At 42.1% G+C, this 16,786-nt stretch overlaps 1 protein-coding gene across 1 annotated transcript in view; it reads right to left on the bottom strand.

Moving 5' to 3' along the window:
* The window catches only part of XDH (xanthine dehydrogenase), a gene marked incomplete at both ends in the record, with an annotated part of 47,503 nt that extends 31,261 nt beyond the window's left edge, over positions 1 to 16,242 (bottom strand). The window contains 7 exons of the mRNA XM_082302014.1: positions 19 to 87; positions 2,960 to 3,021; positions 3,802 to 3,928; positions 4,987 to 5,095; positions 6,250 to 6,346; positions 8,764 to 8,821; positions 16,189 to 16,242. Coding sequence (XP_082158140.1) covers positions 19 to 87; positions 2,960 to 3,021; positions 3,802 to 3,928; positions 4,987 to 5,095; positions 6,250 to 6,346; positions 8,764 to 8,821; positions 16,189 to 16,242 — 576 coding nt within the window. The remainder of the gene's footprint in view (positions 1 to 18; positions 88 to 2,959; positions 3,022 to 3,801; positions 3,929 to 4,986; positions 5,096 to 6,249; positions 6,347 to 8,763; positions 8,822 to 16,188) is intronic.
* Positions 16,243 to 16,786: the final 544 nt, after the last annotated feature.

The following is a 16,786-nucleotide window of genomic DNA, read 5'->3' as shown; positions in this document are numbered from 1 at the left end:
AGTTGAGAGGCACCTTACCACACTGTCTTCTTTTCCATTCATGCAGCAGCCTGGACCATTGGCTTTTCCTCCACAGCAGCCCCCATTCTGAAGAAGGAACAAGCACACTTCAGCTTTTCTAAACAAAGTCAGAACATTGCAACTTTCACAGAATATAAACCTTCCCTTTTATCAATCCCTGAACTTCATAAATTTGCAGTCCTCTTTTTCATTAATAAACTGCTTGAATGAAAGGACTCCAAGCAGTCTGAATTGCTGGAATATTCCATGCAACACTAGATGCTTCCTAAAAAAGAATCCACAGAAATTTCCTGGAAATTTCTGGTAATGGATTTCATTATATTCTGTGTTTCCTAAATTCATTTTATATTCGCACTACCTTATGCACCAATTTCTTCTTTCCATTCCTTCATTTGTTTTTTACCTAGACTGGTACATACAATGTGATTAACTTTTTTCCCCTCCAGGTATTCCAAAAGGTTCCAAACGTACAGTTTTGGAACAGAGAGGAAATTACTTCACCATTGGACAGCAAAGTTTGGGGAAGATCATAGTGGGAAATTCAGATCTGTTTTCACAGACAGATGCATCACTTCAATGCACCAGAAGCTGGTAACACACTGCTTACAGCTGTCACCGTGCTATTTCACGGGAGGGTTGCACCTTGCAGACTCAGAAGGAACGTCACTGTTTTAAAACCCATCTCATGATGGCCATCCATGCTAAACAGGACGTACACAGAACCAGCATTTTCCAAGAGACAGACACTGAAAACAGCTCAGAGAGTTCTGAATGTCTGCACCACAGCAGAGCCAGAGAGGTGGCTAATACATCAAAGCTCCAATGCTGTATTAAAAATCGAGGTTATGGGTTTTAACATTCAGCTTACCATGGTATTTTCTCTCCCACTACGACAGCATCCAGTGCCATTGGCAACACTACCACAGCAATTCACATCCTGTGGGAACAAAAACTGTACTGAGAAAAAAAGTGCAGACTCCGAGGAAACAAAGTAGGCTTGATCCCCTTTTGAGAGAAATTGATCCCACATTAATTACATCCAAAGCAGAAGTGGGAGATGAAAGGTGCCAAGCAAGTAGGTGTTTCTCTTGCAATATCCTGCAGTGTGATGACAAGGTTATGCCCACTCTACTGGTAAACCTCTTATTCTGGTTTGGAGCTATTCTGACCATTCAACCAGTACCTCTGGAGCTGTGAGGAGATACCCAGAGAAGACTGAAAGGGACAAGCACATACAATACCACCAGGCAGATCATCTGCCTTCATTTTCAATCTGACTCCTATTAGTTTCCTTTCTTGAAATGCTCTTTTACTGGGAGAAGCAGGAAATAGCAGTTGCCTATTCACATTCCACCTGCTAATCACAATTTTGTTGATCTCTACTAAAGCTCAACAGAAACCACTGTATGTGCTATGTAGAGTCCCTTCCTCTCCTGGCATCTCTTTTTGAGGCTGAGGTGCACTCAGTGCTCCCCTGTCTGGAAGTCAGATTGCCACAGATGTGAACCTTGTTCCATTTCTCTGAATCTTCTCCTATTCTGCTATACCCTGTTAGAGATGAGAGAAGAACTCCACAGAGTACTCAAGTGTAGGAAGAGCCATGGCAATGTTTTCTGTTTTGTCCTCTACCCTTTGAAATGTTGTTCTCACCGCCAGTGAGCACTGAGCTGATGTTTCCATGGACCTGCCTCCCAGACCTCCAAGATCATCTTCCTGCATGGAAATTTGTCTGTTCACAGCCTACATTTTAAATGTGAAATGACTGCCTTTCACTCCATAAGTTGCTTTGCATGTATTTGCCCTGAATTTTGTATCCAGTTCTATTCTCCAGTCTCTCAGGTTCATAAAGTCTTTCAGAAATTCCTCAAAGCTAATTCCTGCCTTCGCTACCCAGACTAACTTGATATCTGTTAGCTTATTTTCCCATATCCCTAGTCACACTCTTTTCAACCACATTTAGGGATAGCTGCAACAGCCTTGCTTCCCACCACAGGTCCCAGCAGAACTCCACAGCAGTGACCTCCCTTCACTGCAAAAATATACCATTTTCTCCTATTTGCCATTTCCTGCCTTTTAACCAATCTTTCATCCATACAGAGATCTTCCCTCTTAGCCCATATGGTCCTTAAAAGTTTTTGGTGAGACACTGTGCAAAGCCTGTTGGAAATCCAAGTAGGCTTTTATTAACTGGATCTATCAACAATTTACAAAGGATCTCACACCTGCTTGTATTCTCTTTCATTGATTGCAATTCTGGATAATAAAATAATAACATGAAATTAATGGGCATCATTGTAAATTCTTTTCTTTTGATATTTAATACCAGTGTAGACCCAGGAGTAGTTGGTAATCACTGAAGTACATAATGATCTACTCTTCTTCACAGCCTCCAGCACTCTTTCAGGTACAAAGGGACTAGAGAAAATTTAAGGCAAAACTTCACACCCCACCCAAAGCAACAGAAGAATTCTGGGCAAGAGCTGTACAACAGTGACTTCAGCTTCTTTCCAGAGCTATTCCTGCTCTGCAACTGATCTTTCAAGAAAGCAAATTCCTCACCAGATTCCTCCACAGCATGTCCCTAACTGTGCACCATACCTTTACACTTTGTCCACGCCAGGGATCAGCTGCAAGCTGTATTATGCAGAGAGGATGAGTTTTTCCAAGACTTATGGAAAAGAGTTATAGAGTCTGATTATCTGTGATCCAAAAAGTGACCATCAGGTGGACTTTATTCAAGTCTCCCAGCAAGTGCAGTGAGTAAAGGATTTGGTCTTTCTGAATTATTAATGCATGAATCGCATACAAAGAGGTCAAGAGCTGGAGCTGGGTTGTTGGAGCATATGTATTTCCTTCCTCCCCATTTGAGCTCATGGTGTGTTTCAGTAACACAGAAAGACAGCCAACCTTCCAGGTTTTTTTAAAACAGGCCACTTACTTTAGCAAAAGTCCTGTATCCTTCCAGAATGGGTCTGTAGCCTGTACACCGACACAAGTTCCCTGCATTACCACAGCAAAAGGATAAGGATTTAGTGTCATTTGGCTAAAAAATTATCTTCTTTTAGAACATTTTATTGTTTCTCACAAAAGCTTGTCAAATCTTGATACAGCTAATGAAAAAACTGGGAGGAGGAAAATTTCATTAGGAACCTTGCAACAAGCCTACCATCCCTTTTTGTTGAAATTTAAATTGAAATTCATTTAGAACAAATTCAATCTGTCTTGTTCAGTATTCATTTATCTCAATTGTGTGAGTCTTATCAGTATACCAACTAGTCTGTCTCCTGAATTACACAGAGATTGCTTTCTCCTGCATCATCATTCCTCTCAGCTCACTGCTGGAAGCACAGTAATGACTCTAACCTCAGCAACAACAGCAGCCTCTCACAGGATTTACACAGCTGGATTCTGCCCCACTCCATTATTGTATGTTGCTGTCTTGGTCCTTGACTTGAGGTTGCCTGACCGACACGTTCTCTGTCACCTCTGCAGGCTCTTGTGACAGCAATGAATAAAGAAGGACACTCTTTTAAGCCCCTTAGGGACAGGCCACCTTTTGTTCTGTTGTTAAAATTAGTGGGTTCCTAATGCCAGACTGAGGCCACTTGCCCTTGCACCTGACCAGTCTCCTAGTGGAAAAGCTACTTCTTAACCTCAACAACAATCAGCTATTTTTAACAAAATACATTAAATAAATAAAGGTGCACCTCCATCCCACTGGGTGAAGCAGATGTAATAAAAGCAGAACAGGTTGCACCTCTGCAGGGCTGTGTGTTTTACCTTGGAAAGCATCTTCGATGTCCTCCATGTGGGGCTCGGGGTTGTTCCGAAGCAATGTGTACATGGACATGACAATGCCTGGAGTGCAAAAGCCACACTGGGATCCATGACTTTTTGCTATTCTCTCCTGAGAGAAAGTAAAAACCGCCATTAGCCCATAATATCAAGGTGAGCTCATTGTTGTGCTTGTTTCTGTAATATCTCTGTTAAAAGCAATCTCACGAGAGGAGCTAAGATTATCATCAGATGTTCCTTGATGAGTTGGTCAATTAATCTGTGAGACAGACTTCAAAACAAAGAGCAGCCTGAAAAGTTTGCACCTAGGCTTTGAAATCAAAATGTGATTGAAGGCCACTAGAAACCTCCAGCGAGATCAGGAGTTCTTTAGATTTACTATACTAGGAAGGCTGGGGCTACCTGCTTAGACCTGAGTTTGAATTTCAAAACTTAGCTGTCAGAATCTTCAGGCGGGGGGAGGGAAAAGAAGACAAATAAACGAAGGTCAGACTGGCTGCCATCCAGTCATGCACATGTAACTTATTTTTCACTTTGTTGTTTACTCCTCAGATACTGGCACAAGTCCCACCCACTGGGCAAACCGAGGTGAATCACAGTTTACCTTAAGGGAGCAGAGTCTCTGACAAAGAGAGGCAAGGCTGCATTGTAACACCTGGCCACAAGAGCAAGGCTTCATGTTCCCATCACTCTTTCTCACCAAGAATATTTTGGGACTCCAGAAACGTTGCTGAACCAAACCTAACTTCACTACTGTGGGGAGTACTACCTAACTATGCAAGATCAGAAACCAAGGCCATTTGTGGAAGGCCATAGGAGAGCCCAAACCTATCTCAGATTTCCTAGCTCCAGGTCATAATATTGGCTTTCCCCACAACATCAGCCTTCCCAGACCAGGATGTGGACCCATACAGCCATGTAGCCCTAGAACAAAAGCACTGGCAATTCAGCCAGGATAGCACCAGTTAACTTGTTAGGCACATAACAGAGCTGCAGCCTTGTCCCAGGAGTTTGATTCTGTCACTTAGCCATTCCGGAAAGTACGGACTGCTCAGAGTCAGCCTCGTGGATTTAGCATTATGGTGGAGGTCCCAGTGCCCTGAGACAGGTTTAATTAACATATGAAAACGTGCATAGAGGGTTTGAAAGTTACCAGTATTAATAGCTTACCTGGGCCGGGTGCAGCCTGGATTTTGTGTTTCCTATGCCTTCAACAGTAGTTACAGCTACGTGATGCAGGGCACAGACAGGGAAGAGACAAGCATTGGCAGTATGGTGGCTAAAATAGTAAATTAAGGTCATTTCATCTGACAGTGCTGCTCAGCAAAGGGAAAAGGGAACTGGAGCACTGAAGAGTACTTGGAAGCTACAGCAGTGGACACAATAGGAGCACTTAAATAGATGTGATACAAGTGTTAGTTACAAGCCAAATCCTATAGCACCTGGTCATCCGAAGTTCTCATCAACTTCACTTGAAGTTTGAAATGGGCATACAGCATAGGTTTTCACCTAGAAATAACAACTTTAAACATCCTTGTTGCACATTAAGCTACAGAACTCATATAGGTAATTTATAGGGGCAGACTACAAATACCAAGATGCTATACAGCTGGACACTTGCAAAGTTACATAAGAACCTGGAGTTCTCAGCCTTTTACCTAGAAAGCTGTTTCTAGATGGTAAACATGGGGAAAAAGTCTAGACTGAAGGTAAAAGAGAATAATGTTCCCAAAACTCTTATAAGAACTAGCTATTTCATCTCATTTCTATCAAGACAGAATAATGACCCTAAAGATATCCTATTCATGGCCATGTAGTTGAGCAGAACCACTCAGTTAGATGATCCGAGTTACAGCATCTCCAAGAATTATTCCAAATATATTAAAGATTTCAGCGCTTTCTATTCCCCACAGTAAAAATAAACTGGGCCCTGTCTCTCTGTCTCATCCTCTCTCCCTTCCCGTTTTTGTTTGATTCCATTGCTCCCCCTTTCAATAAATTAAAGTGAGAACAGGAGGAAATTTTGTCTCAGGAAATAACTCTGAAGGTTACAATACAAGTAGAGAAAGAAGTTAATATCTGCTGGCATACAGAAACCAGATGATTGTCACAATACAATAACAATGAAGATTTTATGATTTTATCACAGGAATCATTATTTGGATTCTCACAGGAAAAAGTTACATTAGAATCAGTGCAGGTATTGCAGGGCACAAAGAAATAGTTCCCTATCAGCATTGTGCAATGCTCTAAGAAAAGTACTTTCTTATCTTAGCCTTCTGAGCTTACGTTCTGAAAGTGAAAAACTATGTTCTGGCAGAAACATTCATTATATAACTTTTTTTTTTAAATAGTACCATGTCTGGTGTGTCAAGAACCTGGATCTGTCCCCATTTTATTTCTCAGTTGCAGAGTTCAGATTGCAAAGGATACAGGATTTTCTTCCGAAAGGGATCATACTTGGATATCATAACAGTGCAAGCACCACATCCACCTTCTCCACAGCCTAGTTTGGTTCCACACAGGCCCACTGAGAGAACAGGAATTAAGGAAAACTCGAAAAGTGTTGACAGAAACCTGCTCAAGTTATCAATCAAGGCTGAGCAAAAAGTTCTTGCTGGAAACAAAGCACTCATTTCTTCTGCTTAATAATTTAACATAAGCAAAGTTTCAAAAGCTGACATGTGAGTATTGAGATCAGCACCCAAAATCCTCATAAGGACACAGCCCACACTACAATAGACTCTCAGAAACAGACAAAAAAATATCCTGAACTCCGACAGTTCCCACTTCCCATTACTTAGAAAAGGAAATTATATAAGGGAGATAAAGCACTGGTAATTGCTGAGCAAGAGTTGTTCAGGCATGCAGCCACATCCCTGAGCCACGCAGTGGCATCTCCTTCAGCACCTTTCACTGGTGGGCTTGACTTCTTCCTACACCTGGTGACTCCTACCACCCAGAAGGCTCCCAGGCAGGGCAGTCACTCAGGGCTACAAGTTCCACAATTTAGCACTGACTGGGAGCTGCATTTGAACTGCTCACGAACTACCTGCATCTCAAAAGCCGTGGCCTGGCCACCCCATTTATGATGGCTTGCCAGTTGCGGGGGACAAAACCAGCCAAGCACACTCCCCAGGAGCCTGGATCCCATAAAACCATAGGAGAGAGACACTGAGAGCCAGAGCTGGTGGAGATGTACAGAACCACTGCACAGACACCTGGTAGCTCACAGAGCGTATGGCCTGGCCTAAGCAGATTCCTCCACAGACTGCTGAGCTCATGGCCACGCTTTACAACGAGGAGTTAAATCAGATGTTCTGCAAAGGAAGTTCAGGAGAGAATTCCTTGAGTCACTTCTGCTTAGGTTCCTTCACTCATCAGAAGGTAATTAGACGCTATTCTGTACTGCAAAGAGGATTGGCCAATGTTGAGAGACTTTTGGTGGATTTAAAAACTGCTGATTTTATTGGCAATGGACACACTGAGTTGAGACAACAAGTACCTTTCCCTGTATCACAGCACCTTTGGAAAAGCAACAGGCACTGTGACACAGGGAACTCAATTCATCCTCTACTTCACTGCAAACGTTGTGGAACTGACCATTTCTAGAGAATCATAGAAATCACAGAATCATTTAGGTTGGAAAAGACCTCTAAGATCACCAAGTCTAACCATAAACATAATGCTGCCAAGTCCACCACTAAGCCGTGTCTTTAATGCAAACCTAACGCTGCCAAGCCCACGATTAAATCATGTCCTTAAAGGCACCTTTGCTTTTCATACAATCATGTGCCACCTTGAGCAGAAATACAGCTTTCTTATGCCATCCAGTGTTTCCCTTGATGACAGTGCTAACCTGCCCCAATAAAACATGTTTCTCAAAGTATTTGTCTGACCCTAATCAGACATCTACAAAGTTCACCAGAATGCTCATGTAGAAGATCAGTAGGTTTTGAAGAGCTCAGATTCTCTCTTTACAAAGCTATTTGCATTAGATATCAACAAGCTTAGACATAAAAGTTCGAGTGGTAAGACAGGCACACCTGGGCACAAGAGTCCTGCCACTTACATTTCCTCTTGACCTTTGTCCATCTGTGGTATATTCAGGTAAATAGGGCTGTTGATAGTTCTGCTGGAAACCTCAAAGAGGAGTGTGATTCATATCCCTGCACTTCCTTCAGCTCCCAGACAAATGGAATGCAGCAGCATGGTAGGGATACACCAGCACAGCTGTGAACAGTTTGGCACATGTACACACCCAGGTGGCCAGACAAAAACTCAGAAAACAGGGAATGACACCACCTACGGAAGCAGACCTGGTACAGCCAGCCTGGCCATCACAGTAATAGCTGCCCAGCTCCTGAAGCTGTACTGACTCACTTGTTGCTCGGTTTCAAACAGGGGTGAAACGTGACTGCTTGTATGTGCTTATGCAAACAGACCCAAGGTACGTGGGGGGAACCCCTGCCCCTGAGCCTGCCTCCCTGGGCCATCTGATAAACAGCACAGAATTATCAAGTTATGGGATATTAGCTAGCCAGTAACATCCAAATCATTGGATGATACAAACAGGATCTCAAGAGGCTGTGATGTTCTGGCCAGAAAATTCTTTACGGTTTGTGTGGAACAAACTTAAATTTCCTTCAGTTTTATTGCCATCTCATTATTGCTTCCTTTCCATCATATTATGTTTCTGAGAAATTAAATTTTTTTCCTCTGAAGTGTTAATAAATCATTTAAAGTATATTATTTAAAATTTGTTATCGTTGAAGCCTGGAATAGCAGCTGTAATCTTTGCCAGCAAGAAATACCAGACAATGCAAAGCACTCCCTCTTACACTCTGTGCAAAAACTCTGCCCAGTACTCAAGTGACAGAACAGTAAACAATTATGAAATGCTGTAGGCATTTAAAGCCTTCTGCAGTTTCTTCTGACACTGGATACATTTTCTTCGTAGATAAGTTAGCAGGGTCGTTTCTGGGTCCACATCTTTTTCCACCACCTGCAAGAAGGAAAAGATATTGTTAAACATGAAATGTTTTGCAACACAGATAAGTGAGTTGAAAGGGGAAAGTTTGGTCTTTCTGCAACTTCCTTTCCAAGGCAGGGAGCAGAATCACTGATAGTTTCAGCAACGTTGGTCATGTATCCAGACACAATGTTTCCTTGAATTTATTGTGTCAGAGGAAAGTATATGGATTATATACATCAGAGTTTTGCAGTCATGGCACACTGAGGCAAATCTAAAACAACCCTTCACCAAAAATAGCAAACAGAATTAGTAGTGAGCAGAGAAAAAACTGTGTTTTGTATGCAAATCTTGGGTTCCTGACATGTCCCAAATGGTGTCTTATCTTTTCTAACCCCTGAATAACTGAACTCTGTCCTTTCTTCTTGCTATTAGAAGGGGCAGAGAAAATGAGCAGATAAACAGAATGACAGAAAGGGCATCAGTAACAGGCTTTGCAGAGAAAAATACCCAACAGTGGAAACTGTAATGTGACAACATGGGTGCTGCAGGACGCACAGCAAGAACCAATCCTCTTTGAAGTTACTCCTTTCCTTGCACCATTAAATCAATCTGTGTTATATTAGTAGCCATCCCAAATGCAGGAATATGAAATTCCAAGCAAGGAGAAAGCTTTGCTGCACATTTTGAGGCAGCTCCCACCTATTAGTAAACAACAAAATGAGTAGTTATTCATTAGACATAAAATAACCATTAGAGATTTTACTTCAACCTCTGCTCAGTGGTCAGAAACCAAAGTTCTGCCCTTGCCTCCAAATGGTCACAGGGCTTGTCTTCCCCTTCTTCTGTTATTAATAAAGTGTCAAGAAACTTTTCCAAATTCACTGTGTGCCAGAATGTAATCATGTTCCTGGATCTTATTCGTACAATAGTTACAGTTTATTTAAATTAATCACTTCCAGTTTGAAGGGCAAATTGAAACAGGAGTCATTTGTACAAGCATTTTTTAATTTTTTTTTATTGATAAGAAACATTCATAACCTCTGTACTGCTTCAGTTTTATGCTCTTGACACGTGACAGGGTTATTCTAAAGAGACAACATCGATACAAAAATGCTGCTAGCAAGGATTTTCTTGCTATTTTCTAAGTCCATGAGAGACTTTTCTCTCTCACAGAAGAGGTAGCAGAGTTATGTAAACACCCAAGCCACCTGCAGCCTTGAAAAGTCTTGTTTATGGTATAGTAGAAAAATATTTTGACAATGGATGTTTTAGGATTTTAGCCAATCACCCCAAGGGGTGGCTGATCCTTTGTCCAATTAGACTATGAAGAAAAAAGTCTATAAAAGAATTTGTAAAATAATTAAATAAATCAATCTGGTTGCACAATTCCTGCTGCTGGATCTTCTCTCCTTGTCCCTATGGCTGCAGAAGACGGTGATACACCCTAGGGCATTTTAATAAGACAAGGTTCATACTTCCTGTTTGAGTTCACCTTGTTAGAACTAACTGATAAAATTGCTGCTACAAAACCCAACTGGTCACTTTTTGCACATCTCATTCCTGCACTGGGGATGATCTACTGGAAAAAAGAGTCCATTCTAGTTTGGGAATGTCATACTGTAGATCATGCAGCATTCATTGCTGCTATTCAGAGCAGAGTGCCCCTGTTCCCTCACCTCCTGGATGCATAGAAACAAATAAAAGCATGCAGTGGCTCTTCCATGACCATCTGGTTCAGAGTAAGCCCATACATCCCTCTGCAGCAGTTTGGCAAACAGGCAGACATGAGTAGGAAATTCCAAACATCCCTGTGACTGCGAGTGGACAAATGGCCTTTCAGAGCCATTCCACAAGCACAGAGCCTTTCCCAGCAATTCCCACTGTCACTGTCACACTGAGTTTCTTCCTCGCGTCTGTGCCAATGGCCACTGTAAACCCTTCCAAAGCAACTTCCAAGATAGGCAGGCAAAGAGAAAAAAACTTCAGACTATTCTGTGCTTATATCAAAGAAAACGTCTCAAGAGGTTTTCTTGAAAGAGTCCAAGAAGCGCTCTTCTATGTAGTCAAACCAAGCAATTAAAAGTTTGGCCCACGGGCTTCTTTTTAGGAAGTAGGAAATAAAAGACAGGCCTAGTCCTTCATTTTTCATTTAACCACTCATTTCCATGCACTTTCAGTAAAGTAAAAATGTGTCAAGTCCCAAAGTCAAAGCTTTGCTCAACTTAATCAGAAAGTGTCTCCCACCACATCCCAAACAATGCACACCCTTACTCTTTTCAAGCCAACAGCCCGGGATTGCTACTTCAGTCACTTCAAACTACTCCACTGGAGCTGTGTATCTGCAGTTCTGGCAGAGACTAGGGATCAGAGGGAGATAATGGGTAAGAATTTGGAGAACATTCTGGATTAACACAAATCTCACACATCAGAGATCAAGAAGCCATTTCTCTTCACTTCAGATCCCTGGTGGGAGGATGCTTGTTGATGAGTCTCTCTTGCTGGGCACAGAGTAAGAATTTTTTGCTGTTCTTGCCTCTTGCTCATTGTCATTGATGCTGGTTTGTCCTCCAACTTATCATTCCTCCAGTGGTTTGTTGCAATCACCTGCTGTGATTTGTTCTTAAAATATTTTAAAACCCTGTGGGTGAGGATAACATGTCTTGTCTGATGCCCAGTACAGTATGATTCACAGCTCAGTATCACAGTTCTTGCTCACCTCCTCCAGTGTCCTTGTACAGAAGGAAACTGAAATCCACCCGTTGCCTTCTGTGGTTGTAGGATCAGACAACTTAGATGCTGCAGTTAAAGAAATGTTTCCTTTTTGGTAAGTTACTGGGTTTTAGTATTTGGTATTTTGTTTGTTTGGTTTTTTTTTTAAATCAAATGTCATATTACAGGTATATTGGATTGACAGCCACATTTTGAGATTCAAAACTGGATTTTACTGCATTTGGTAGCTTAATTATTAATCAAATGCAGAAAGAAACATTGTTGAAAATGTTAGGATGGCACAGACAGTCAAATGACTCTCAACAAATTTGCTCTGTACTGCTGTGTTTGTACTACGTGTCTATTTGCCTACTGATCCTTAAATACTCAGATCCACCTCAGCAGGGAGCCCAACCTGGCCCTGCAGTTCTTTGTGCTGTTAAGTACCATACAGAACAGGCTCTGGAGCAGTACTTTACACCTTTAGAGCCCATGGACTTGTCCAGAGAGATGTTGAGCTCACTTCCCTGTAATTTCATGTACAAAACTTCAACCTCAATAAATATTTTGTTTTCTGGCTTCTCTACCCACCTTTCAATAATTAAGATAACATTGTCCTTACAACATAAGCATCATATTTTAATTATTATTCCCAGAAAGTTAGAGATTTTTCCATTTAAAGGAACAGTATCTGAACGAGGTAAATAGAGGAACAGAAAGAAAGAGAAAACAAACTTTCCTAGTTTACCAAACAACATGCTAAGCTTTCCATCAGTTGAGGCCTATAAATGAGAAGCAGATGCTTTCCTGAAGGAGAAGCTCCCATTCAATCACTAGTCCCCAGTCACTCAATAAGTTGCAAGAAGAGAAAGTGAAAGGTTTTAACCAGACTCACACAGCAAGTCAGACCAGTTGCATGTAAAGGTCCCCTAGGACCTTAAAATCTGTGAATGTGTTATTCCTGAAGTCAAGGAAAGATTTCAAATGCATTTACTAGGAAAAAGGATTAGAACACAGATGAACAAACTGAATATAACCACACAATGTAAATCTGCTATTGGTCATGAGAACATTTTGTTCTGCTTTAAACCAGCACACTGAAAGCTCGTAAGTCACTGTTTATGTAGAACCCAGAGGGTCCCAAAGCTCAAAAAATCCTGTCTTTTACTGGTCCCATCTGCAATCAAACATCTACAGACTTTGGAAGAGGTAAGAGGTCTGCTGTGGCTTCTAGCATAGATCCTCCCTCAGCATTCAGAATAGAAATAGAAATATTCACTCCACATGCTTAAACTAAAATGACATGCTACATATGCATGAGACAGACTTGTCAGCCGAGGGAAAAAAGATTGCCACTATTTGCTTTCAATTGAGCATGCTGATTTGCATTCTAGTCTAGGCAGACTATTAAGATAACTTTGAGTTAGTAGTGTGTCAAGCTTTATGCCCAGTGAAGGAAACAGGTGGTTAAAATAAAAAGTCCTGAATGTGAAGTATGCTCAGCTGTTCCAAGGAGACGTTTTCTTGACAACAGTGCAGACTGGGCTAATGCAAGAGAGAAAAATTTGCTGCAGTCCATGTCCCTATCTTACAAACCACCTCTTATCACATGGTTTTGTACAGTGACAGAATATCAGCAGCTCATTAGCAAGGTCAAGCGGCCATGAATTCACACAGCAGTAACCTTTCCCACTGGCCACACTGCCACATTCTTTGCAGTGAATCAACTGGAATATTTAGTCAGGGCCCCAGATGGATAGAGCCATATCCTAACTTAGAATCACAGAGTATACTGACTTGGAAGGGACCCACTAAAACCATCAAAGCTCAACTCCTGGCCCTGCACAGAACAGCCCAAGGGTCACACCATGTGCCTGAAAGCATGGTGTGAAAGTCCAAATATTTCCTGAACTCTGTCAGGCTGGTGCTGTAACCACTGCCCTGGGGAGCCTGTTCCAGTGCCCAGCCACCCTCTGGGTGAAAAATGTTTTCCTAATATCCAACCTAAACCTCCCCTGATGTAGCTTCATGCTGTTTCCTCAGGTCCTGCCACTGGTCACCAGAGAGAAGATATTAATGCCTGCCTCTCCACTTCCCCTCTTGCTACCTGCTATTCCAGAATTGCCCAGGCACTTCCCACCACTCTTTCCATCACATAACCTTTCACGTGCAGCAATGTCCCAACAAATTGCCACAGATCAGATTGCCCTACGAGTTCAATTCTCTCTCTTAAACCTGCATTTGGTGGGGGGGTTGTAACTTCAGCCACTTTAGCAACACACTCAAAAAAGGGAATAGAAAAACAAAGCCACTGGAGGCTCTAGGTAGAGCAAGTGAAACCTGCTCCTTCACTAGCACTGCCTGATCCATGAGGCAGTAGGAAAGGATGCTGAGAGAGCTTTGACATTTAAATGAGTTGGTACCGTTGGTAATATTAATCATCCCTTGGTGGTTCTTTTTAGCCAAGCTGCCAAGATCACACTGTGATAAACCCCTTTACACATGCACACAGTCATCTCTGAGAGATGGCTTTTGTAAACAGAAACAGCAGTTCCATAAAAATTGCTGAAATGCACCAAGGCCAGCGTCACTCACAGCAGGTTCATTATCTGCAGGACACAGCAAGGACAGACAGAAGATCCTAAATGAACAGGTTGTTTTCTGCTGATGGCCTTCAGGGCCTAGGCTCCTCTTTCTCTGCCTCACCCCACGTGCATAAAAGAGAGGCCCATAGGGCCAGCCCTGGGCTTTGACTAATGGACATTTTCATGTGTTAGCCAAAAGTTTTCTCCAGGAAGAAGGACTTTTCTACCAGTTTACACCGAGCTGTGCTCTTGTAATACCTGAGCACCAGCCAGTGCTGAAGCACCACTTGTAACTGCATGTAGGAATTTGTTTATAAACTCTTCATACCTGCCATGAGTGGCATATTGGTTTTGAACCTTAGCTTATCTGGCACCAGCACTACAATTCTCTTTCATTAGGGCACACCAGAAAAAAACCCAAACAAGACAGGATGCTCGGCTGTATCAGGTTCTGCATTGCCCAACACATTTGTGGGAACCTCCTACTGCAAGATCCAAAGAGCTCCAAGTTCACCCTCTACAAACTGAGGTTCACAAAGGAGGAATCTCACTAAAACTTCACAGAGCAAGAAGACAACAACTTAATGGTGCACCACCTGTGCCCACCATAGCAGAAAATTCATCACATAAAATTCACAGACCAGTCTGTGTCATGATTTCAATTACCAGATGCAATTATCTAGTTACAATTAACTTGGACCTTCAAGTTTTCATCTCCCTCCAGAAACAATGAACAGCTGATATGTCAATTAACCCATATGAACCACTGCTAATCTGTGTGAGCAAAGCTTCAGTTGTTACCTTTCTCTGTAAAACCTCAGAACCAAGCCTGGGCTCTACACCAGTATTACATTCAACAGATCTATGACTAACTTTCACTGCATACTAGATAAACTTCATTCTTCAGAAAACTGTTGATACTTCAATAAAATAAAGCACTGATATCAAATCCACTAGGACCTTGGAAAGTTCTAATTCCAATCCAGTTTGGGATCCAAATTCATAACTAAAACCCCTAATTGTAGCCACACTCTCATCCACATTTACACTTGATTAAACCAGAATGAAAGACCAACAAAAGCAAAATGGATAGTAATTCTGTGCCAGTCTGTAAGGCATGGCACAGAGCTTTTTAACCAACTGAGAGTATTGTATGATCCCTCAAGGGATTAAAAAATTAATTGTCTAGCACAAACTTAGTGCAGCATGGTTTACCCCTAAGCACAGGGAAGGTTTGCAAACACTTGGCTCAACACAGGTGGATATGCAACTCTCTCCTCTCCCCAGGTTTCCCAGCAGGAAGCTGCTTTGGCTCAAGTTTCCTTGTTCAAGTATCTAGGCAAGGGGAAGGTGGTGGGGCAATATTAGCTCTGAGCTGAGCTCAGAAACAGAATTAACTTGGTAGCCACTGGTCAAAGAAAGAGTCAGCTTTGACTTGTTACAAGCTTTTGAAGAGGCAAGGCTGCACTGATAGCCAGGCAAAGTCCAAAGTGAGGAAAGGGGGCTCTGGGACAAACTGTTCAAATGTGTCCTTCACGTGCAATGAGCACCCCAGCCTCCTGTGAGACACAGTCGCTTCTTAGGCTATTGTCAGGAATCAGTATCAGTTAAAGGGCTTTGATTCTGAAGAGTTTTCTAGCTTCTTAAATAGAAATGGAATAACCATTTTTCTAAATCCCTTTCAAAAACCAGATGTCAGAATTACTTATTGAACATACGAATTTTATATGGATGCTTAGATTTGAGTTAAATTTTCCAGATCTGTTGTAATTACTGAAATTATTTCTAGTAGAAATGCCTGTATTAAGCAGTGCACACTTATTTATAAGTAGTTACCTCAGAACTGTAGTAAATTATTGCCAACAAATCTAAAAGAAACATTATGTAATTGAGTTACTCTCAGAATAATTCACAAGGTAAAGTCAAAGAAAAGAAAAAGCCACTTAGCAAAGCAATATGTAGTCTTCACAATTTGATATCTAAAAGCCATGGAATTTGTGTTCGTATCAGAAAACTTCAGAGGAGGAAAAAGAAAACTAGAAAAGTAAGTAATCAAGCCACAATCCAGGAGCAAGCTGGACAGAAAGCTAGGATCTTCCTTACCTTTTTACCATTCACAAAGAAAACAAGTTCATCCCCTGCCTTGTTTGGAGCCATCCTGCACACCTTCCAAATTTCACTCAAACGGGGCCGCAGACCACCCTTGTGAGAGCAGCCCTACACCCCACAGCGAAGCGAGCACCAGCCACACCACAAGTAATGCGAGTCTGCCTCAACAATGTTTGACTTTATTTCTACATCAGTGCCCTGTGAAACCCCATATTATATAAGAGGCAATGAAGAGGCGTGCCAGCTGCGTTTGGTTGGTGCTTCTGCAGCCCTAATGACAGAAAGGCAGCAGGAACGAGCAGAGTGACTCGCCCCCTTTTATATAGCAGTGGCTCACAATTCAGCTGCATTCCCTTTAGGTTACCCTGCCAGGCTTGGGGCACTCGCCGTGCACCACTGACACGGCTGCTAGCAGGGAATTCACAGGATTTTGCAATGCAATGCAAACTTTGGAGGGGGGGGAGGGGGGTTGTTCTCCCAGCTATTCCTCACAAATATTGACAAGAAAAAGCTGCTTCCCTTGTTCTGTGCACAGCCATCCACCTGGCATTCACCACACAGAGGTCTCTAATGAGGGCACCTGCTTATTTAA

The sequence above is a fragment of the Coloeus monedula genome, assembly GCF_965178545.1.
Source record: "Coloeus monedula genome assembly, chromosome: 2".
NCBI classification, from domain to species: domain Eukaryota; kingdom Metazoa; phylum Chordata; class Aves; order Passeriformes; family Corvidae; genus Coloeus; species Coloeus monedula.
Note: the sequence above shows the minus strand (reverse complement) of the source record. Positions and strands in the feature narration are given on the sequence as shown.